This window comes from Ambystoma mexicanum, chromosome 1p, assembly GCF_040938575.1.
Source record: "Ambystoma mexicanum isolate Mex_15411 chromosome 1p, UKY_AmexF1_1, whole genome shotgun sequence".
NCBI classification, from domain to species: domain Eukaryota; kingdom Metazoa; phylum Chordata; class Amphibia; order Caudata; family Ambystomatidae; genus Ambystoma; species Ambystoma mexicanum.
In genome coordinates this window covers 642,989,329-643,013,164 of record NC_090921.1, presented here as the reverse complement: position 1 = coordinate 643,013,164, position 23,836 = coordinate 642,989,329, and the positions used below count along the sequence as shown (strand labels likewise).

Here is a 23,836-nt window from a genome sequence, read left to right as displayed (position 1 = left end):
TTCCTGCGCATCTGCGTTGCTCAACACCGCAGCCTTGTTCAACCTCACTTGGTTGTGGAGACTCAACACAGGCTTTGTAGCAATGACGGTTGTCACCCGGCCGTCTTTATTCCTTCTCTCGGTCCATGAATCATTTGAGGGGACTTCTATGATTGGGATGGAGTCTCTGTAGGCACAGACAGATGCCCACAAGTTTGCAGCCGGCACTGCACTTCATGAGACAATGCACCAAAGTAGTGCCAGAGGTCACAGGGTATTCGGATATTGCAGGCCTGGAAGGTTGCAACTCATCGTGGGATGGCACAAACTGTAGCTGGTCTCGAGACTGGCTAGGCACACTAGTCCAAGGTAGGAAGTTGTCCGGTCTGGATGTTCCCTGTCCTACAGAAGAAAGGGCAGGAGCCTCGGGGGGTCACTTAGTCGGCTTTGGCAGTCGCTGAATGTGGCTGCAGGCATCCTTCTTTCTTCCCCTTCGCAGTGGATCTTCCAGTGGTTGACTCTGGCTTCAGCATCAATACCCTCACCTTTTAATGCAGGAACACTTCCAATCGGCATGCATGCTACATTCAAACTTTGGGTGGTAGCTGTCCCAAAGGGACAGCCATACACCAGTCAGAACTGGATCCAAGCAGACCCACTGGAGGACAAAGACTGGAAGAGTTTCTGTGAACTCCCAGTATCCTGTCCTCCAAGACCCAGTGGCGCCTTTGGCAGGCTTCCGAATGGGAACCCGGTGAACACAAAGGAATGAGCGCCACATCCACCACCCATGTTGGTAGAAGAAGACTCAAGAAGGGACAAGTCATTGTGATTTGGTGGAAAAAGGAGACCAGAACCATTTTGTACTGCAGCTGGGAGTAAAACCTGCAATGCTAGTTCCCAAAATCGGTAGATAATCGTGCACTGCCACCAGCCACTCAGTTGGACATGTCACTGTAACTAGAAAGTTGCATTATAAGTCAGGAAAGGGATATAATGTGTCCCCTCAGCACTTCACATAAGGTGGTGTGTACTGATCTCACAAAAGAAAAGCAGAGGTAGGATGAAACATATCCCTTTGTCCTAGTAACCTTAAGCTGGCACAGGAAAATTAAAGAAAAACAAAGAGGTAAACTCAAGGAGCTTCCGGCAACACTGCACAGAAGGTGCTGTGTGATGCAATAGGAGACTACAGATGCCATAAAGTAGATGGAGGAAAGCAGACTCCATCAATGGAAACGAAAAAGTGTTCTGAGTCACAGAAAAGAATACATCAAAAAGTGCTGGGGGACTCATCAATTGGGGAGAATTACACACAAGATGAAAATTCTACTTGACACAAACACCCGGAAAGGGGACCAATCCATATCTGAACTCTGGCGATTGCAATTCTGTTTTGAAGGAGCATTCATTCATCCTTCATCTAAAGGTACCAAAATATTGTTGCGTCATTTTGCCACCTGCGACTCGCGAAGGGTAATCTGTCATAAAATGTTCCTGCGCAACATTTTATGTGGGAAAACCGTGCGTAAAGGCAAAATTAGATGGAGCAAACATCGCACAACCATTAGATTGAAAAATTGTACTTCACCGTTATCTAGACTTTATGTGGAGAACAACCATAATGTTACACAAATGCAAGTATGTGTTTTAGAGGTAGTAGCCGTTAAGAGTTTTTCTAAAGTTCATATATCTAGGACGAAGACTCTCTCAACTTGCAAATACAGAGATCCAACTTCTAGTATAGACCTGTACCCCTCAAGGTAAGGGTAGCTATGGCAGAGCAGCTAGGGCAATAGGAAGGTACAAAGAACTTATAGAATATGTATGGTCCAAAGAAACACTTAAACACTCTGGGAGTTATATAAAAATAATGATGTATTTTATATGTAGACACAGTCAAAGAGAATTCTTCAGAAAGGTAAGTGTTATCACAATTGGCAAACATAATAGAAAACCAATGCAATACCTCTGGTAAGTTACCTACAGCCTTAAAAGACTTATAGAATGACCATATACAATTCAAGGTAAGTAAAAACCACTTTGCAGTAAACCTGGTAGAATATTCGGTTTCAGGAATAAAATGAAGTTACAAGACCAACATAAGCAGGTAAGCACTTTTCAACACTTGTAAAACTTTAATTAGAGAGGCCTTGGGCTTTTGCAGTCCTTCCCAATCTAGGTATGACATTGTCAGAAGGGGTCACTGTTTTAGGCAGAACAGGATGAGGCACAATCTGTAGAAAGTCAGAATGCGAGAGGAGTCCTCTGTAACAAGTAAGTACTAAGATGTTTTAGGTAAAAAGGGTTCAGGGACTTCGTAGAAAGCTCCCTGAATGCACACTAGCGTTGGGCCTGAGCGAATGTGGATGGGCTAACACCCAAATGCGCAAGTCGCCACCCAGCAACACAGTAGCAGCAGAATGACTCTGGGTAAGTATTACCCCAAGTCTCACGGTAACGCAGCAGTGAAGAAGATGATGCAGGCGGATGCCCTTACGATGCTGCAGCTGCAGGACCCGGTCACTGAATTCTTGGTCTTGTCACAAGGAAGGGAATCTGTGTTAGGGATATTTATCATTATTGTACTTCATCCCCTCTTCTGGTGAGACCCTAGCTCCTTTCGCTGAACTTCTGGACCTTTTTATTTTAATCCTGAATGAGTGGAGCCTTTTTCCACTCATTCATTCTTATGGGCTCTGTCTTTTGGAACTCTATCCTTTGTAAATCCGCCTGTACTATGGAGTCTGTCTGCTCCATAGCTCTTAAACGCCTCTGTGTGTTACTACTGCAGCACAGAGCTCCTTATGGGATGTGTTGCTGTGCACCCCTAGGTGCTGGGGACCCCTAGGGTCCTCCTTTGAGGTTCTCTTCCTAAATTCTTTAGTAAACTACAGTTCTTGAGGATAGAGAGAGATACTTAGTATCTCTTGCAAAACTGTATAGTCTGACAGATTGGCACATACCACCTTCAGTGGAGTGCCAAAGGCATACTTGGTATCTCCCTTCTCTCTGCTCCTGTGACAATCACCTAGTTATGGCTGGTCGCAGTGGGTGTGTTCGACCATCTATTGTGTATTTTATATACCACAGGCTATATAAAAGAAGACGACCATAGACATCTGCAGACCCTTTACAAGACCGTGAAGTGACCCCTGCTGTCCTGACCCTGTTTTCTATGTGACAGAGGAGCTCTGAAGAGGACACATCTTCCCTTTGTCTGGTGGGAACAACCAGTCCCAAGACTAACTTTGAAACAAGCCATCTCCTGAGGTCTTAGGAGCTTTTAGAGCTGCAGAACCCCAATACCAGGAGACCTGCTGCCCATTTCCAGTGCATCGTCATAGAAAGGCTGAAATCATCAATCTATTCTGAGCCCGTAAGGACACTCCAGAGATCTGATCCAACTCACCCAGACCCCCTCACCAGAGTGTGGGACTGCTGAAAGTGAAAAAGATTGACCAGGCAAACCGTGTCCTTTGTTGGTGCTGCTGAAAAGGCACCAAAACTGTAGAATGAACCAAGAAGTTGCTGAAAATCGTGCTACAGGTTCTCCCTCGAGACTGCTGCTGAAAGGCACCGTCCATTGCCTTTCATCACCAGACCAAGGAATCCGGAGGTCGGGTCCAAAACTGCCATATTGGGGAGAAGCCAACACGAACCCTTTCATCAAACCAAAGGTACAGTGGGGGAAAGGTACTGCTTACCTGATTCCAAGAAGTCGCTCCAGAGCGTTGGGAGTGCATGCAGAGGTGTCTAGGGCAACCCCCTTTTACCTCTGACCCAAGCTGCTGCTTGTGGCCCCTTCCTGAGTCCGTTTTAAGGTCTCCTTTGTTAGTTCACTTGCTACTTCAATAACTTTAGGCACTGGAAGAAATCCACAGGAACTCTTCATCATTCGCTCTTTGTCAAGACTTCAAGCCCTCTCCGAACTGCCTTTTACTAGGGTTGCGTTTTTGGACTTAAAAGACTTCCCAGGCAAAGAAACCCTCTCTAGAACCTTCATCTAAGCTCATGTTGCAGTAACCACTTCTTTTCCTCTCTTTAAGTGACTTTTCTATGTGTTTGCAGTAAATGCATTACCATATTACCTGTTGAAAACTGCATAGAAACGCAATAGTGAGTGCCCTTTGTATTGTATTAGTATTCCTGAGTGTTCTACCGTAAATATCTGAAGTGTTTACTGTGATTCTGGTGTCTCACGGCTGATTATGCCCACCAGCCCAAATGGAGGAATCGTCCTCTGTAGAGCTCCTCTCTTGCATGGAAGAAAGGGTCAGCACAGCAGCATTCACTCAGCACGCGTTGCTGGGAGTAGCTGCAGACAGCTTCTCCTCTTCTTCCTCTTTGTATTTAGTTCTAGTTTAGGTCGACTATGTGCACCAGGAATCCAGCTTCTTATCTAGGAACTCAGCCATTCTGCATTCATGCCACATTCAAACTGTGGGGAAAGGACAGCCAGCCTCCCAGTTGGAACTGGTTCCAGGCAGGCATGCTAGAAGACAAAGACCAGCAGAGTTTCGGGATCCTCCCCTGCTTCCTGTCCTCAGACACACTGGCACCTTGGCGGGCTTCTCGAATTATTCCCACAGAAGATAAGTCAAACCAGGACCCCGGACGGCAGAAGGACCAAGAAAAGGACAAGCAAACCAGAAATGGTGAAGAAAGTAAACAGTCGCCATGTTGGGTCAATGGTGACACTTCTGTGTATTACTGCGGCTGTGAGCACAGCCTGTGAGTGAAAATTACACAAGTCAGTGGGACATGTCCACTGCCACCAGCCATTCATGAACGCCTTGTCACTGTAACAGAAATGTTACAGGAGCAGTGAGAAAGGGGATACAGTGTGTAACCCCTAAGCACTCCACAGAAGGTGGTGTGTGCTGAACTCGCAATATAAAATGTAGAAAGGATAAAAAGTATCCCCCCAACCTTGGGAACATGTGTTTTTACAAGGAGAATAAAATAAAAAGGGAAGCCCAAGGGGCTCGCCAGCAACAATGCACAGAAAGTGCTGTGTGCTGCAAAGGTCGATTACAGGTGCCTATAAAGTTGGGGGAAAGCATGACTCCAAGTATGGAGGGACACAAAAATGACTCCCATAAAAAGAATGGGCGAGTGGGGAAAAATTGTGCCACTCACTAAGGATCATAAACCAAAAAAAAACAAAGGCTAGCAAAAAGTTTTGGAGGATCTCGCAGGTGAAGGAGATTTGGCATAAAAATGAAAAATCTACCCAACAGTAGCCAAACGCAAAAAAAGGAGGCAATTATGAGATTATCTCAGTGAGTGGTATTTTGGATTGATTTCTTGGATACACTAATTCCCAGAGGTTTAAACGACTACCTTGAGCTACAAAGCTTTTTATAATTGGGTGATGATTTCTGTATGAGAACTATGTACTTTGGTAATAACTGACCATCCAACAAAAACAACAGTTGTAATCAATGTTCTAGCTAACACCAATGTATAGAGTGGCCCACCCAGGACATAGTCTGATGTAAATAACGCTTGCTTCCTTCTTCACTCATGAGTTCAAAATAACTAACATGTTGTAACAAAATGTATGCTACCTAGTGATGCTGTAACTAATTCCTGCTCCCATCCTAGCATGTGGGTTGTCGTTAACCAGCTTCTCCAGCACCCAGATGCCTCGGGGTTCGCGTGCACTCTTCAAATGAAATAAATAAGTGTTACAATGTAATAATAATGTTGTTTAAACATTAAGATGATGGAAAGTGAACTAGAACAATATTTTGTCTGATGGTTTGGACTGTAAGAATTTCAGGTTGTTTTCGTTTAGATTTTAAATGACTACTATGAGCTAAAAAGCTTTTGAGAATTTTGTGAAGGTTTCTGTTTGAGAACTTGGAATTTGGATAATAACTGATGTTCTCATTTAATTGACACAAGTTTGTAAATAAATTCTTATAGTTGAAAGTCCTCTTTTTATTTTTGTGATAATGGATTCTAACAAAACTGTGAAGTTGTGAAGTAATATTTAAAAATCCCCCAATTTTATGACATTATTTTAATGATAATTAAGGACATTTATATCTAAAAAATGGAATCCATATGAATGATGGTCAGTTGTATGAAATATCGTCTGGCTCGGGTACATGCCGCGATGACGTCATCACATTAAACATTCATGATGTCATTATGCTCCTGTGTAGTGGCGTCATCGCTTTTCATGCCAATAAAGGTTTTTTGCTCTGAAACTATTTAATGTGGAGAAACAAGTTACACAATCCTTTGCCATCCTTCATGACGAGGATCTTCTGTGAAGAGTGTATCATAAATTGTGAACGGGATTCCATAATCTATTTTATTTTTATCCTTAGCAATCTAGTGAGCTCATTGGTCCTGATTTGGTTCTTAGAAAGGAATAGGTCTTAACATTTCAGGTGAATTATCTTGGAAAACCTTTGACGATTCACCCTTCATTTTGATAAATAACGTTTTCTTATAAAGGTGATGTAATAAGGCTTTTTATTAACATGAAATACATATCATTAAAACACATTATTATTGAATCCCTATTTTTTCCTCCAGCGAGACAACTTATAGGTTCAAGATGATTTAATAAAAAACACAGGTATCCTAGTAAATATTATTTATCCAGGGATGTAGGGGTGTGTCAATGACAAAATAAAAACTTTATTTAAAAATTCATTAAAAAAAATTTCTAAAAGAATTAAAGAATATAACCGTAGGAATTGTATTTGATCCTATATATTTTCCGTTTTAGCTTGCAAAATGGGACTGAAACTAGTTAAGCTTGTAATTCCATACATAAGGCTGTGTTGAAACTATATATAAAGGCAATTTGATTCAACTGTCACTTTACTCAATTTTTCCCGAAGTGGACTTATGTGCTATTTAACTTTCAATTAACATGTTATCATAACGCTAAAGAAAGTCTTTTACATTTGTTCATATAAAGGTTCAAGCTTTGAGAGTTGAGCACTGACAGTCTCTCCTAAATAGGACAGACAGCCTAAAATGTGTTGTGGTTTATGACCCACCAAGCCAGGGTGTGTGACCCTCTGCTCTTCACTAAATGAATGAATATATCATCTTCAAAAGCATTTTATTTGTGATTACTGTCCACAATTAAGGGTGCATCTCACCGAGTATCATATTATGGCCCCTAAACTTGCCTCTCATCAAAAACCACCCCCACAGGATGTGAAATGGCCAGCTTAGGCCAGGAACTAGTCTAGACCATTTCCCATTTCAAACCACTTTACAAGGTGCAGAGTTGGGCTCATAAAGAGCCTTCTTGTGCATAACTGAAATTTTAGGCCTACCACATACAATTCCTGAACAAAATATGCCCCTAAAGGAAAATGGCAGACTTAATAAAATCCAATGGTACCCCAATTTCTACCAAAAGGATACATTGGGCTACCAATGTAGTAAATCATCTTGTAACCCTGGTGAAGCTAACACTAAATTAAAGCTGCCACCAGCCTAATTCCTAAATTCAATGTAGAGTGATGAAATCACCAACCCCATTGCCAAAATGGGGTAGGGTTTAGAAAGCACCCTTTTTCCAGGAGCCCTATGGGCAACCATGGTACTCTGTACTCGAGTCAAAAAGGGTTGCAATGGATGGCAAGGTAGCACCAGTACAAGTCCACCTCTCCATAAAAAGTACAAAAATAGTCAGAGGTGCAAAACAATAAAGAAGGGGGAAAAAAAGCAAAAAGTTAAAGGGACCCTAAAAAAGACCTACAGATTTCCCAAAAATAAAATTGTCTCGAGGGGCCTGATGCCTCTTGCTAGTTCCATTTGAATGACTGGTAATGTGCCTGTTTTAGGAATTACTAAATCGAGTCAGTGCAAGCTCAAGGCAATTGTGAGGATAGTCTGGTGCCCAAATAAATACATTGATGTTAGACATTGAGTGGTTGATACAATTATGCACAAAACATTATCACACACAATTGGTCTAGCATATGCAGAAATTAGAATTCATGTGCACAATAAAAACAATGAACCTTGTTGTCCAACAAACACTGTGTTTAAAAATAAGCATGCATCATGCTTACATATTGAGATGGATTTCTAGAATCTGGCATGGTGGATAGATTTTAGGAAGCCACCCTAGTGAACAGGGGAACCCTGAGGGGTTAGCCAAAACCCAATCAAGGTAGCAATGGCGAGCAGTCAAGGCTATTCTCAGGAGTGTCAGTAAAGTCAGGGGTCCACAATGAGTCCACACAGTGAAGCAACAATAATTAAATTTAGATCAGAATGTATAAAAATACAGTATTTGTTTTAGGCCTCTGACACAGACTCAAAAATTAAACAAGCAGGTGTTGACATTGTGAAACGGGCGTTTGCGCCCGGCTGAGGGAAACGCTGTACGAACTGTGAATGTGTGAAAACCGCACTTGCCCTAAGCAAACAGTGACCCAGCGAGACGTGATCGCCCTTCGGAAGTCTCTTTTTGGATTGGCAAGTGCTCTGGTTGGTCTGAGCCTGACTGAGGGAGACTGACTACTGAGAGAAGGATCGCAGCCCGGCTGAGGGGGATCCAAGGGTGAAGGGTAATCACCTGACACAAAAGATAACAGAAGGAACTTGTGTTTTGTTGTTTTGGTGTATCTGGCCCTCTGAAGCAAGAGACTTTGCATGAGAAAGAGACTTGGGCACAGAAGGCCCTGATACTGAGAAAAGAACTGTAAGCTTGTGCCGGAGAAGCCCAGGGGAGTGTGCTTCGTTCGAGAGTCGCGCCTTGTCCCGTGCCAAAACCGCAGGGAAGGTGGACCCCGGCCATAACATCCTGACTTATCATTTTGTGAATACTTCTTTCTTTTCTTGTGAACATTATCCCACTCTATTTTGTTAACCTTCTCAAACTTCAGACTAAACATTATCAATTGGTTCAAAGAAAATGATTGTTAACCTCATTACTACCCGATCCTCATGGCCTCTGGCATATGTAGTCTGCCCCTTATATATGCACTGTTTTTGCCACAACTGTACTCTGCTTGTATTGTCACCTTTTTGACCATGTACTGGACTACCTATAGCATGTATCATATGTATTGTTTATCTTTCTGCCTGTCCTGACTATAGGACTGTAATCTATGCTGTTTTTGTATTGCATTTTGTAACTTGTAAGCTGAAAATATCCTTGTCCTCGCGCTCGGATACCCTCGGGTCTTGTACGCGTTACAAATAAACAAACAAAATAAAAACATAGCGGTAAGGTTTGGAATAGGGATGTAACGGTATACCGTTATATATACTGTGAGCAACTTAAATTGAACTATAATAACCGTCACATTGTTTATACCGGTATACCGTTTTAGGGCCTGCGGCTATTAAGTGAGGTTTTTAATCTGATTTGGAAAGGCTACAGTAAGCAAGTTATGCACATTCTGGATCTTGCACTGTGGGATGTGGCGTCTGCCAATGGGGCCTTGTTTGGCAGACAAGAGCATAGGGAAAGTGATGCCACATTAGTAAACGCAGCTTTGTTGCTGTGTCCGCTCTTTCTCTGTGATCAGTAGAGTCGGGTTAAAGATCAGTCGATTTGTAGTTTTCTCACCAATTTGAAAGATGGGGAAAGGAACTACACATCCTACAATTCAAAGGGCAGAACTGGATGCCCTTCTGATGCATGTCCGCAAAAAATGTTAGCGCTGTAGACTGTATGAACACTAGGCCTATTAGTGCTTTGTGCTAATATATAAACTTCCCACCACCCCCACTGTCTTCCGTGTAGATTTGCACATTGGCATTAGAGTTGTTGCTTCACTTGATCCTTCACCTACATTCTGCAATTGGCACTGGACTCAAGCAGGTAAGACCGATTCTACGTTCAATTTGAAGTATCCAGAGCAATGGGGCTGAGATATTTCTCAGGTCTATTCTCGATTTGTGACACCACCCATGAAAGCATTCCTCCGTCTCAACTCGCATGACAAGGGTCCTAATGCATTCAGACCTGCGGAAAATGGTAATGATGGGGCTGTGGTGAGGTCATGGTCTAGGCCATATTTGTGCCGAAATGCATTTTAACTTTGTCATTTTCAAAATGTTTTTGTGCCACTATCTTTTAGAAGGTAAATGAACATGTATTGAAAGAATCAAGAAAAAAATCAACAGCGCCCACTGAACGCTGTCCTGTTAGGATTACATGGTCAGTGGTGACTCCAACATCAGACCTTTATAATACACCGGGCAGATGGTAAACACGCTATAGTGATTTCATCATTATGCAACCTTTCGGTGAGTGTTGGCTATGACATTTTGACAAAAGAAATACAATGACCTCACATGAGTGACTTTTCTCCCTTTAATGGGATAAAGCGCTATCAAAACAAACTTTTATGACTGATCGCAGCGAAGGGTCATGATGGCCATGCCATGTGGTTCCAAAATAATACAGGCGAGGCCGATTTTCTAAGTGATGACCTGTGACTGAGCAGCAAGCTCATTGCTCAAAATGTGCATTTTAACAACTCCACTAGTTACTCTTTCATTCAAGGCGATCGAGTGAGCACCATGAAAGACCAAATCTGCAGCCACCTTAGATTCCTGGAGGTTCAGCTAAAAAATGCAGAGACAAGTTTCAAAATGCTGAAAATTTAGGACCTTTAAGAAAATATTTAATATTTGTTAATTCCGCCTGCTATACCGCAATAACCATGATATACCGTCATTTGGCAAGAAGGTTATCATACCGCCATAAAACCAATACCCTGACACCCCTAGTTTGGAAATATTATTTGACTAGACTCCACTTGTATGGTATTATTATTATTTGATGGTCATAGCTTGCTCCCATCGTAGATTTAGGTTTAGATTAGGCATTTATCTCACCCACTTTTCAGTTTAATAAAAACCCTTGAACTGTGTTCACTTGTGTCTGTCTTACTTTGATGCCATGCCTTCCTTCCACCTCTTTAGGACACTTCACAGGATGGGGGAAGGAGAGTTCCATCAATGGCCACTCGAGTCCTTCCAGTCGCGGTTGTAGAAGTCCTTCCAGAGCAGGGTCCCTTGAAGCTGGGAGGCTGAAATTCAGCAGGAAGGCAACTTGCACCACAAGCTGGCAACCACTGATGTTACGGCTCTAAACGTGGAATGTCAACTGTTCTAGTGAATTAGCCCACTGGAGAGCTGGTCAGGACACTGGGTGGTCCTGGGACACTTCCGAAGACTCAGGACAGCTGGATCCTCAAGAACATGTAAAGATTGGTTGGTCCCACTGGTTGGAAGCACTGCATGGCCTTGGCAGATCAGGTAATCCAGCAGCGCTTCACCGGGGCAGACGCAGGAAGGGATGCTGAGCCTCTTCAGGAGTCTTCTTCAGAACTTCATTCAGCTGTTCTTCTATGAGGGATTCTTGGCTCCAATGTTGATCTCAAGAAATGGCTGCAGGACTCCTTCGTATCCAAAATCCAGCCTGGAAACAAGTCCAAGCCCACCATTGGTTAAGATCTGCTCCATTCAAACAACCAGTAGTTGTCCAATCAGGGACTATTTATTTATTTTTTTAAATATATTTGCATTTAAATTGTACATGACAATTTTTTTAGCAAAACGAAACAAAAAACGAACAAAACAAAAACTAAAAATCATCAGACATCATCAAAATCCAAATAAAACAACAAAGTGCAATCATCTACACGCATTTGTACCAAATCAGTTCATCGTACTCATGCCTGCGATGTAACTTCCAATTTTCTTGTTCGTCTTTTTTTTTTTTTAAATCGCGACTTTTACCGGACTAGACATTCTGTTTTTGCGTGTTATTTGTCTCTCGATTGGTCCATAAATAAAGCTTCTAGAAATGTTATTGCTTTCGAATGAATCTCACTTAATTTGTTGGTTGTAAATTGAGTCGTGTGCACAGGAATTGGTCTCTTAATCTTTTGTTAGGGCATTGCTAAAGGTAGTCACAAATGGTATCCAATCGACGAGATTCTCCAGAAATATGTTCAATGTATTGGAATCGCCCTGCAGACTCCAAAATTTGAATCCAGTCTAATGTTCTCAATAACTTTTTACAACGCATGGGATTGGCAATTAGTTCTTCTGAAGAGCTCCCAATTTCTTTGAATTCCTGACACGTTTTCCCTCCAATGTTGTAACACCACAGTCTGGTATGCTATAATTTCCTTGCGCAACATTTCCAAGATCTCTGGGTGTCCGGGTACAAAGCATTTTCTGAATAGGTTCAGACTCTTCCATAGGACAATTGACTTCAGCGATGACAGACCCAGCTCTCACCTTATTATTTGCATTGGCACAGATTGAGGAAGGCCAAGAACATTTTTCCAAAAGAGGCTCTCTAGTGAGATCCACGTTTTTCCAGAATATATGTCATTGCATCGGCTCCATAAAATAACGTGGGAACTACTTTGGATCGGTGAAATGTGAGGATGGGTAGAATGGACAACCCTCCATATATCTGATTTACTGCAATGGCCTGACTAGACAAGGCCTTAGCGGTCGCTTTTAGGTGACTCACCATGGGCATTTTGGATATGGTGTCAGTCAGCCACACCCCTAGGTACTTGAATGTTACTTGTTTGATTTTAAAAAAAAAATGCAAAAAAAATTCCTCTCCATCAAGGAGTGGGCATTTGGTCCTCTATTCGAATTGCCAAACTTCAAAATGTTGGTCTTTGTCTTGTTTATTTCAAGATTGTTGTCGCTGATAAATGTTTGCAAGCTTCTTAACTGCCATTGCAGTCCTATTGGCGTCTAGTCTATTAGGATGATGTTGTCTGCATAAAGTAGACTAGGTAAGGATGCTCCTCCAAATGCTGGGGGGAAAGTTCTTATGTCAGAGTCGGTGTTCATCAGGTCAGCAAGAAAAAAAAATTGAATAAGGTCGAGACCATGGCGCAGCCTTGTTTGACTCCACGCACTGTAGCTATTTCTTTAGACAGCAACCCTTTCTTATTCAATCGGACGCACAATGAGGTGTGATGCATGGCAATTATTGGCTCAAGAATTTAAGGTGGACATTCCTTTGCTGTCAATTTGTTCCACAGTATTTGGCGATCGATTTGATTGAAAGCTTGAACCACATCGATGAATGCCATGAATCGCTTTTTGACTTTGAACTCGACTTTTTAATGTGTTAATAATTAAGATGTTGGCTGATGTTCTTATGTCTCTAACGAAACCAGTTTGGGGAGGGTCATTAACTCCTGTTGACACGGACCATATACGAAAATGATCTAAGATGATTGTACCATACAGCTACCCTATAACATCTAAAAGCGCGATGGGGCGATGGTTTCTTGGATCGTCCCTGTGCCCCTTTTGGAAAATGGGGACAATTATTGCCTTTTTCCATGATGGAGGTATTTGATATCTTGTAGATATTTGCGTTAATAAGATGTATATGAAGGCCGCCCACTCATTCAAATGTTTTTAGCATGAGATTAGTGAGACCATCTGGTCCTGATGCTCGGGAGTTGTTTAGTCGACTAATTTGATAACTAATATCATCTTGGTTAGTTGGCATGACCCATTGTTCCATGCCATCGTTCAGCATGTCGATTTCCATAAAGGATTGATGTGCCATATATGCTTTCTCAAAGTGCTGCATTTATCTGGCTTCACCAATCGGATTTGATTGAATTTCTGTTGGTTGCACTTCGACTGATTTAATTAAGGTGCAGAAGTTCTTGGTGTTCTTACTTATCGAGGTGAACAAGGTTTCGGGGTCAGCTTGATTTATTGCACGTTTCATGGACCGCAACCAAGTTCAGAAGTTTCTTTTTTCAAGTCGACTATTTTCAAAGTCCTCTTTGGATCTAGATTTTTTTTGCCACTCTTTCTAGTTTCCAGATTTTTTTTCTGCTGATTTACTAGCTCCTGATTATAAGTATGGAGGAATGGATTTGATAACCCTTGTCTGTTTTAATGTGTTACGGCGGTGCGGTTCCAACAGAGGATTGTAGTCTGCCATCAGACTTTCATGTTCAAGATCTGTTGTCAATTTTTTGATGGTATTTTGTGTTAGTTTTAATCTTCGACTATCATTGCTCACTTGTGTGTCGGCTGACCTGCTTTTGCGGACTTTGTTCATAGATCCCGACCATTCCATACAAAGTAAATGATGGTCACGTTCTCTTGTTTTTATTAACTTGAATGACGTTATTAGTGGCAAGAAAAGTTGTGAAACAAAGATATAGTCAATTATAGAAGAGGAACCCATCCCTTTCCAAGTTTTTTGCAGAGGGTTGTCTTGTTTTAAGTTCCCATTTACATGACCATTTCTTTATTCGCCATCAAGTTGTTCCACAATGTTGCTCTAGATGCTTTAGCAAGATTGTGGGCTGTGTTTTGAGTTACCACATTGTTAATTATACATGAGGTGTTCAAATCTCCAGAGACGATTACATAGCCAGTCTTCTGATTTATATATGCATCATCGATTAGCTCTGCTATGTGATCGATGAACTTGTCATTTGATACCAGAGCTGGGTTCCAGTATACATTTATCAATACAACTTTTACTGCAGTCTCCAATGCTTGGGGATTCGTATTATTTTCCCATTCAATTACAATTTCCGTCGACAAAGTACTTTTTGAAACACCTTATTTTAGGGTTAAAGGACTGCCTGATTTTATTGCAGTGTAATCCTGATGACGGGTGTCTTTTTTTCCCCCTTAACTGCTTAGCTTATTAAGATCTGACAGCCGTCTAAAGATGGTTTAGTGCAAAGCCTAGTCTCTTGTAAACAAAGCACATCAAACTCACTTAAGTTGATGTTATTTTTCGTGAGATGGGTATGTCCATGTGTGTTCCATGAAGCTAATTTTAAATGTTGAGGTCTTACATTTATTGTGTCAGATGTTCGAGTTGCAGGCACAAATACGTTTCTGGATTGCTACAGTTCTTTCTGAGCTGTTATTGCTCTTGTGAGCCTCTTGTGTTTTTCAATGAGAGCTCTTGCAGTTGAATGGATATTCATCAAATTGATATTACGGATAGAGGAGGTCATTTGAAATGTTACATTTAATTTCTGTCGTGGACCTATGGAACTCGTCCGACTTGCAATGGATCTAAATATTTTGTAGTTCCAGATTCCATTTGATCCTCTTTGTCTTGGCCGCTTCTTATACAGTGAGGCCACTTGGTATCAGTTTGTGTTACTTTCATCGGGCATTACTTGACCATCCCTCAAGGGTGTGATCGTGATCAAATCCCAACATTTGGATGTTTTCAGTTGCAGCAGTGAGCATGGTTTTAATTATCGCAGAGGTAATGTACAGGTATATTTGATCTGTTCTTTGGTCGTCAACAAACTCAATGGTTTTTAAATCTCTAAGTTATTTGGCGCAAATTAGGGATGTGATTGAAAAGTTCCAATACTGCTCTTCTATTCAGCATTAGAGGATTTTCTGTCTAATATTCGTTCTAATTTGAATGTTCGTAAAACAACATTCTGGGACAAGGATTTTTATCTTTATTTATTCAGACATTTGCAGAATCAAAGACAACTTTTTTTGTTCGACCTGTTGATCATGTTGTGTGCTTGTAAGTCTTCTTGATCATGAATCGTCTTCTGAGATGTGATTCCGTTTGGTTTCTCCCCCCCTCGCCTTACCCTTTGTAAATCAACTGTTTTTGAATGAGATGTCTGTATTGTGGTTCCAGTTACCATTCTGGTTTCCATGACCCAAGGACCCGATATCTGAATCAATTGTGGCCGGCCAAGTGTTATTTGAATTAATGCTTGAAGTCTCAACTTGTATTTCGGGATTCATTAATGGGTTACCTGTTCTCTTAATCTCTGATCGTTCTTGTAGATCACAGTTTAAATTACATCTTTTTCTTTTTTACGACATGGTTAGAAAAGGTGGCAAGGGTGGCTGAAACAACTTGAATCTTGCATGCAGTATTCCGTCTTCTTGAACACTCTTTGGGTCCTGCAAATCTCGGACTTCATATAAATCACTAGTTGAGTGATCCACTGAGTATGCTGAGAGATTCAACAATGTTGGACTTATTTCCTTCTCGACAGACTTTGTTGAGCACTGTTGATCGTTAGTATTAGTCTTCGTTAACACAAGCTCAAGTGTCTTGTTTTTTGGTTTTCAGGGTTAGCGTTCTTGGCGCCGGTCTGGGCATTTCCCTTTTTGCTTTTGTTTGAACTAGCTCATGGACTAAGTTGAATGGTCTTGGAATTTTGTTTTGCTTTCTGTGATGTTTCAAAGATGGAAACGGGCACATTTTGTACTTCCAGTGGGTCAGCAATGTTAACTTCAATATCATTCGCAATATGTCCAGGTATAACACACAAATCGATCCTTTTGGTTGGATTTAAAGTTGGCGCAACATCGTCAAAGGAAGAACACGAAGCACTTTTATTCACAGACTCTATGATTAGATCTACTTATGGTGCAACCATAATTGTCTGCGACCCTCTTGAACAAGTGGGATGCTGACTAGATGAATGTTTAAATGATTCATTTCTTTGATGTGTTTGCAACTGGTGAGTAAAGGTGTCTTGAACAGGAGCCATTACATATCCTTCTAAAAAGACAAGTTTAGAGTGCATCATTGCTTGTAGCGTATTATGGTCCTTTAAGGTGTCGTTTAAATTCTCATATAATTTCATAGATGGTGTTAAGGCTATCGTGATGGTTGACATCAAGGTAAGTATATCTGGTTTCTTTTTTGGAGTCTTGACACCTCTCACTCTGAATAGTTTCCTGGTTCAATGATAGTTCATTCCGAAGACTACCATTGGAACTCTCCATAGTGGATTATGATCTATATTCAAATGACACGGTACCAGAAGTGCATGTTCATTTACCACTCCTCGTGATTCTTCATGATTGCATTTTTTGGCCTTGTGCATGCAAATATTGGTCGTAGCTCCACTTGCAACTGATTACTGTCATTCATTATGATTTCATGTAAAATATCCTCCTCTACTCTCTGCAAGATGGCATGAACTTTCAACAAGGCAGCTTCTGTCGAGCTAGTTGTCTTTTATATTGTTTATCAAGTGTTTCCATCACATAGTCTACTCTCACTTTACTTCTGTATCTCATCTCTGCGTCCGTCTTGATCTTTGTTGTGGCGGTGTTTAAAAGATTCGAAGTCACTTGCAATGTTACCGTTTGTGAAGGACTCTGGTTGCAGCTACATTTTTTGCAGTTTGATTTTGCAATACAAGGTTCTCCTCGTTGATAGTCAATTATTTTGGTGTGAGTTTGAGTGTCTTTTCCTGCCACTGCAGCATTTTCAAGGGTTTCTAGAATTTCAGCATCAGATAAATCTATTGATTTTGCTGCACATGCTGGATATTTTTTTTTAAAGGGGGATTGGAACTTGAACTGATAATTCCTGGGCCACGACCCCTCACATGTGCTCTTTTGTACATTTTAGAATGACCACCTCGTTTCGTTTAATCTTTTGAATTTTTATTCAAATTAAAGCACGAGAAATTTTTCGGGGGAACAAACTGCAACCGCTGACTATTTGAAACTGAATCAGGCAACATGCTGGCGATGACCATGTTTGCCAGTATTCGATTAATGTTTAGTTCATGATTATTCACAGCCATATTATCTAACATTCCACCCAATGTATCCTCGTTCAAGTTTTCCAAGGAAACTTCACAAATGGTAGAGTCATTTTGATTGCTTGGTTCGTTGTGCATCATAGCTTGTACCACAACCTCCTTGTGGCACACCGAACTATCAACTATCAGACTTGGAGATGGGCTAGAACAGCTGTGAGAGGGACGGCTACAAACACCCGATTCCCCTTCATCGTTCCCACCTATCTCTTCAAAAATGCTTTGTGACGCGTGTGACACAGCTGTCTCAACCGCTCTCAAAGCACTAACACCAACGTCGGCACTCTGTGCGGATGATCACACTCTGCTCGATGTTTCAGCTGGGCTCACTTCCATACCTTTTGCGTGATTTGGGTCAAATTCGTCTCCAGCTTTCAAATCATGAGACATATGTGTTGGTGAACTTGCATTAGCCAACAGTTGCTGTTTTGTGATAGGGGAGGCAACAAGTGCAACTAGGTTTCTCCCTCTCACTCTCTCCCTCTGCCATTTGCCTCCCACGGCTCCCTCCCCTCGCTTGTTCCCCTCCCCTCGCTTGTTCCCCTCCCCTCGCTTGTTCCCCTCCCCTCGCTTGTTCCCCTCCCCTCGCTTGTTCCCCTCCCCTCGCTTGTTCCCCTCCCCTCGCTTGTTCCCCTCCCCTCGCTTGTTCCCCTCCCCTCGCTTGTTCCCCTCCCCTCGCTTGTTCCCCTCCCCTCGCTTGTTCCCCTCCCCTCGCTTGTTCCCCTCCCCTCGCTTGTTCCCCTCCCCTCGCTTGTTCCCCTCCCCTCGCTTGTTCCCCTCCCCTCGCTTGTTCCCCTCCCCTCGCTTGTTCCCTCCCCTCGCTGTCCCGCTGGCTCACAGTTCTCCTCTCCTGCTCTCCTTCCATTTGGAGTCCTTGCATTCCTTTTGGCTCTCAGTGCTTTATAATCTCCTTTGGTCCGGCTTCCTGGTCCCTCTGTGCGAACCCCTCCTTCCTGGCTTGGCCATTCTGGCAGCACCCAGTCTTGGAACCCATATTCTACTTTGGAGTGGCGGATATTTGGAATACCTTCACTGATCTGAACTCCGCCCTCAATCCCTGTATTGGACCAGTACCCTCTAAAGAACAGTCGGATCACTTGTACCACAAACCAGTTTTTTTTTTGTACCACTTGGATTTTTCCCCTTTCCTTGGTTGTCTTGGGAGCGAGGCCGGTGGCCCGCTTACCGTTCAAGCGCCCACTGTGGCTTCCTCTCGAGGCAGGCCATATCTGCATTAAAAAACAGGGCAATCTCTTGGGGCAGAAGAACAAACCACAGAACTCCACCAGCTCAGGTGAGGAGGAGGAGGGGGATCTTGTTGATCCTGAAGAGCCCTACAAAGTTGACACCTCCACAAATTTTCTTCTTCGTACTTCATCTTCAACAGTGTCTTCGACACCACAGACCGGTTTTAAGCGGTGTGCCAATTGTGGGGCAAAATTGTCCATTACGGACCCGCACTGTCTGTTTGTGGTGCCTGGGGGTAAACCACAAAGTCGATGACTGCGGGTCTTGCCAGTCAATCATAGTCAAGACCTTGCGAGAGAGGAAGTGTAAACTCAAGTCAGGTAGGCCATCTCCTAATTCCCCTCCATTTCCCCTTCAAAAAGAAAATCTTCCGAGGACTCCAGGGACGTGTCCCAAGAAAAAAAAAAGCGCTGCAGACACCAGAAGCACTCACTGTCAAGGTCTCGATGCTAGTCGTCCTGCCACAAGAAAAGTAAGAAGCGGCGGCACAGATCTTTGTTGTCTTCTTCCTCCTTGCCTGACAGGAAGGTTTCCTTCCCAAATAAGTAATCGACTCCCTTGGAATGGGAGACATTCTGTTTCCAGATGTTAGATATTTTTCTGAGCGCGGGTCCACTGAGTGCCCCTCTGAAAGAGTCAAAGAAGTCTTCCCGTTGCGTCTCTTAAGACAAGCAGGGAACCATATGTCTCCTTCTCGCGCGCCCAAGAGCCCGGGAAGAGAGGCTCCTCTACATAAGTAAAGGAGTCTTCCTCAACACATAGTCAAGCCACCGGCCTCCTCTTCGTAGGTTAGGGGGTCAGGGTCCTCGACGCCCGTATCGAGACATTAACCTAAGCCAACTAAGCTGTCAAAAGTTGTAGATACAGCCCCTGGCCTCGACAACTTCAATGCCCTCTGTGACATAGACATCTTCGGTATCTCCAAGGACTTTGAAGCCTCCTTTCAAGCCTATTAATTGTTCTTGAATGTCACAAAAACATGTTTCATACAAATGAAGTTTCTAGGTGCCATGAAGACCCGCTGCCATGGTCTTCTTGTTTTCCCTCAGGGGCAGTTGCATTGCTGGATCTAGTTTCAGTGGCGCGCACACAGGATTTTAAGGGTGCTGCTGTAGCCCATGATATGATTACTCATTGTGACCCTCCATATGTTTGTACCTTAGCTCATATCAGTTCTAGCAAGCACAGTCAGTGGTGAAAGATCATGGGAGTTGGGGGGGGGGTCCTCCTAACGTGTAGCCATGTTGTAGTCTCTCAGGGGATGCTGGGTCAGGCGTATGGTTTGCAGGTCTGTGGTGAGCACACATAAGCAAATTGATCCCTTGAAAATTACATAAAATTGGTAATGTGAAGGCGCCTCCAGACTAGAAGGACTTAGTTACTTGGTAGGTAACTTCCTGTTTCGGGTGCTTTGTACATTCCCTGCTTTTTGTCACATTGATTGAGGATGTCCTTTTCACTAGCTTTCAAACAGGAGTTTTGAATGTGCTCCACCAATTGGGATACGCCGATGGACCTGCTTTTTCCTGTGCAGGCACAACCCCCTTCATGATTGTTCATGTTAGTTTCTGTGATGCAAAGTTAAGAAGATATAGGCATCATAGTTTGATGTCTCCTGTCATTCTTTTTACAACTTCTTTGTATTGAAAGTGCTGTTTTATCATTGGTGATAAGTGATTTCTTCATTTGGCAGGGAGGCAATGGGTGTGGTGTTGCACAAAGACTCCAAGTGGTATCAGCAGTGGAAAGATTTCAAGGACAACAATGTGGTGTTTAACCGTAAGTCATCTTTCAGTACAGATTTTCTGTATAAGGAGTATTGGGTGGTCGGGCCATCTGATCCCTATATGACAGGATCCCTCATGGCTGTGCTCTGACATAGGGACATTAGATGGGTAAGCAGCTGGGGATGCATTTTGAGGGTGTATTCTTAGCACCTTTCTGGCAACTATTTGGATGTTTATTTGATGTCTGTAACCTTTTGCATAGCTTCCTTTCCCTCTGGGCAAGGTTGAACTCCTTGAAGGCTCATATTTTTTGTGATCCATTCCTAAGACCTCCTAAGAGCTAGCAGTGCTTGAATCCCTCAGAGGTACATCTGATCCTCTGCTTGTCAAGTTCAGGCACACCAGCTGAACTCCTTCATGACACATTAATGGCAGAGGCCCTAGTAAGAGGCGATTTAAGAATGTGAAGCAGTTATGGCTTCTCAAGGTGCATGCAGGAAAAGGTAGTTCTGGTGCAGGTGTATAGATGGCATAGTGTCTGTTAGGTTTTCTATGTAGTCCTTTTTACTTTGATTTCGCTCATAATTTCAAAAGGAGCAATCCATTGAAACTCAATAAAAGATGTAGAGGAGGTCCCATTGAAGGGGCACATCCTACAAATAGATAACTTATCATGAATTAAAGAGGCCACTTTGTAATTATGTTTACTGATTACCTTGTCTCTTTCCAAATTTACTGTGTCATAACTTTATGGCCAAAACTAGTGAAACATTTCTCTTCTTCAGGACTTGCTAATTCAACAACATGAATCATTATTAAACTGTACACTTTTTCTCTTTCCTTTACAGGATTCTTTGAAATCAAAATGAAATACGATGAGAGTGATAATGCACTTGTCCGAGCATCACGGACAGTTACAGATAAAGTCACTGACTTGATAGGTAATGATGTTATTCCTTTTTTAGACATTTTTACTCTTGTGGTGCTTAAAATTAGCTTCATGAGTCTATAGACCTTGAACTAATGTTATTCTCCAGCATGGAGTCTGGCATGGATTCACATGCTCATGAATATTCCCTGTCTTCAGGCTAGGAATCCTCGGTAAAGGGAATCGGTTTCAGTTTCACTTCTGAACTGTCTTTCCTCTAACAACCAATCACTGGTCTCTTTTCATACTGACCCCAGCTAATGACTGCCCTCTACCTAAGACCCTCCTCTGGCAGCCATCGTCAAATTTCTACCACACTTTCAAGTGTTGGGAGTCCTCATGCTATATCTCTCGAGCTTTTACTGCGTTTTGAAATTTTTCTAAGAGTTTTGCTCTATTTTTTTTGGTCAATCGAGCCTCAAGCTCCATCGATCCATCTTCCGATTAATGGAGACCCGTTTTGGATTCTTCAATGCACCTCAAGGGCGATTTTTCATCGAGTTTCTTCTTGGAGGATTCCAGAAGCTTCAAGGCTTACCCCGCGTGGACATGGCGCAGGAGAAGTACTCTGTGCCTCTCTTAAAGGTTTGCCCCGGTTGCAACCTACGGAATGTCTTTTCAGATGACGGACATTCCCTGTCCCTTTACTGCCTGCACCCGACGCACGTGGAGAATGACTGTGCGGCTTGTCGGGAGATGGTGCACCGCACGCGGACAGATCGGTGCAAGCACCTCAACGAGTGGCTGCAGCCCAGTGCCCCTTCTTTGGGTGAGTCCCGGCAGCATGCCTCCCCTGCCCAGAAGAAAAAAGGTGAGCGGTCTTCTAAGACCTTTGAGGGCGCCCCTCGCACAGGGGTCCAACATAAGGCTAAGCACTGCAAGTCCACTGCCTCCGGGAGCGCTGTTGCAACGGGCTCCTAGGCGGCCAGGCGAGTACAGCGTCTCCAGCGCCTTTGACCATGAGCCAGCGTTCAGGATCTTCGAAGAAGAGGAAGTCGGACCATCCGGGCAAGCTTTTGGAGAAGACCCAGACTGGCCCTGCAGAGAAGGCTAAGGGGGAGCGGGGTCCCGATCCTCCCCCTAAGGTGAAGGCTGCCGATTCGGCCAAGACCGTGAAGGCCCAGGTGTATCAGACAAAGGCCCAGCCTTCCATCGAAGGCCCCAAAGGCGAGAGTATCCCTGCCTGCCAGAAGGGAATCCTCTTTCCAGCCCATCGAAAAGACGCCATAGAAGGTGATGTCCATAATTTCCCAAAAACGGTCTCCCTTGGTCGCAGAAGAGGGGGTGGGGGACACGGTGGCCCTCCAGGTCACGACATCTCCTCAGAGGAGCAGCTCATCAACCTCCCGATCCTTCAGGAGGGACTTTGCGTCGAGAGCGGGACCTACGAGAGGGATCCCGACGAGGGCGACGACGAGGAAACCGACGAGGAAAAGCAAGGCGGTGACGACATGGAGGAGCAACCTAAGCCGCAAACGCCCTTGTCTGTCGTCTCCACCACCTCAACAACCACCTGGGGATATCTCGGACAATCTTATGGCTCTGCATACCCTGTGCTCGGAGATCCGGACAAGGATGCCACTTGCGCCGAAGGCCACACCCGCAGCACCAAGAGCATCGGAGGAACCGCCATCCAAGCCTCTTCCTTTTTTCCACCCTTTGCGCCCCCCTTCACCCCCTCCCCGAAGGGATGAGACGGACCTGTACACGGGGCGATGGGCACAGGCACGGACGACTATGGCGGGTTGGGGGGGAGATCTGCCATATCTTCACCGTCTTACGAGATAGGCTTGTTCCACGCCATGATCTCCTGGGGATCGGAGCTGTTCCAGCTCATCCAGCTCGTCCTGGAGGAGAAGAAAGAAGGTGCCCTATACCAGCGCCGGGAGGGGAAAAGGAAGACCGTGCTGTCAATCCCTTGACGAGGGGTTGTCCCTCATGAAGAACCCTTCATCGGCTCCTGCGAAGAGGGACCGTTATGAAAAAGATGCCATGGGGCGATGAGTTATCACGTCGGCAGCGAGGACTATCAAGGCCGCTAACGCTCTTGTCATCGTGGTGTGTTATGACACAGAGCTTTGGTTCAAGATGGCCCCATCCTGGACTTCCTTCCCGACGACACGAGTGCAGAGGCATTGGAGATCCTGCAGGAAGGTGAGGTGGCGTCGGACCAAGCCATTACAGGGGCCATGGACATTGCCGACATAGTATTCTGCCATATGGGCAACAGCGTTTGCCTTCGCCTGCGGTGCTGGCTGATAGCCACTAATTTCCGCCAAGATGTTCAGTCGAGGGTGCTGGACATGCCCTTTGGCGGGGACAGTTTGTTTGGAAAGACTGTGGACGAGTCACTCCAGGCCATAAAAGTGGACACT

General features: G+C 43.6%; 1 protein-coding gene across 3 annotated transcripts in view; it reads left to right on the top strand.

The window, feature by feature from the left end:
* TIMM44 (translocase of inner mitochondrial membrane 44) overlaps positions 1–23,836 on the top strand; it is a 676,068-nt gene that overhangs the window by 309,769 nt on the left and 342,463 nt on the right. For all 3 annotated transcript variants that reach the window (XM_069649680.1, XM_069649678.1, XM_069649679.1), the window contains 2 exons: positions 20,500–20,585; positions 21,382–21,474. In XM_069649680.1, the coding sequence (XP_069505781.1) occupies positions 20,500–20,585; positions 21,382–21,474 (179 nt within the window). The remainder of the gene's footprint in view (positions 1–20,499; positions 20,586–21,381; positions 21,475–23,836) is intronic.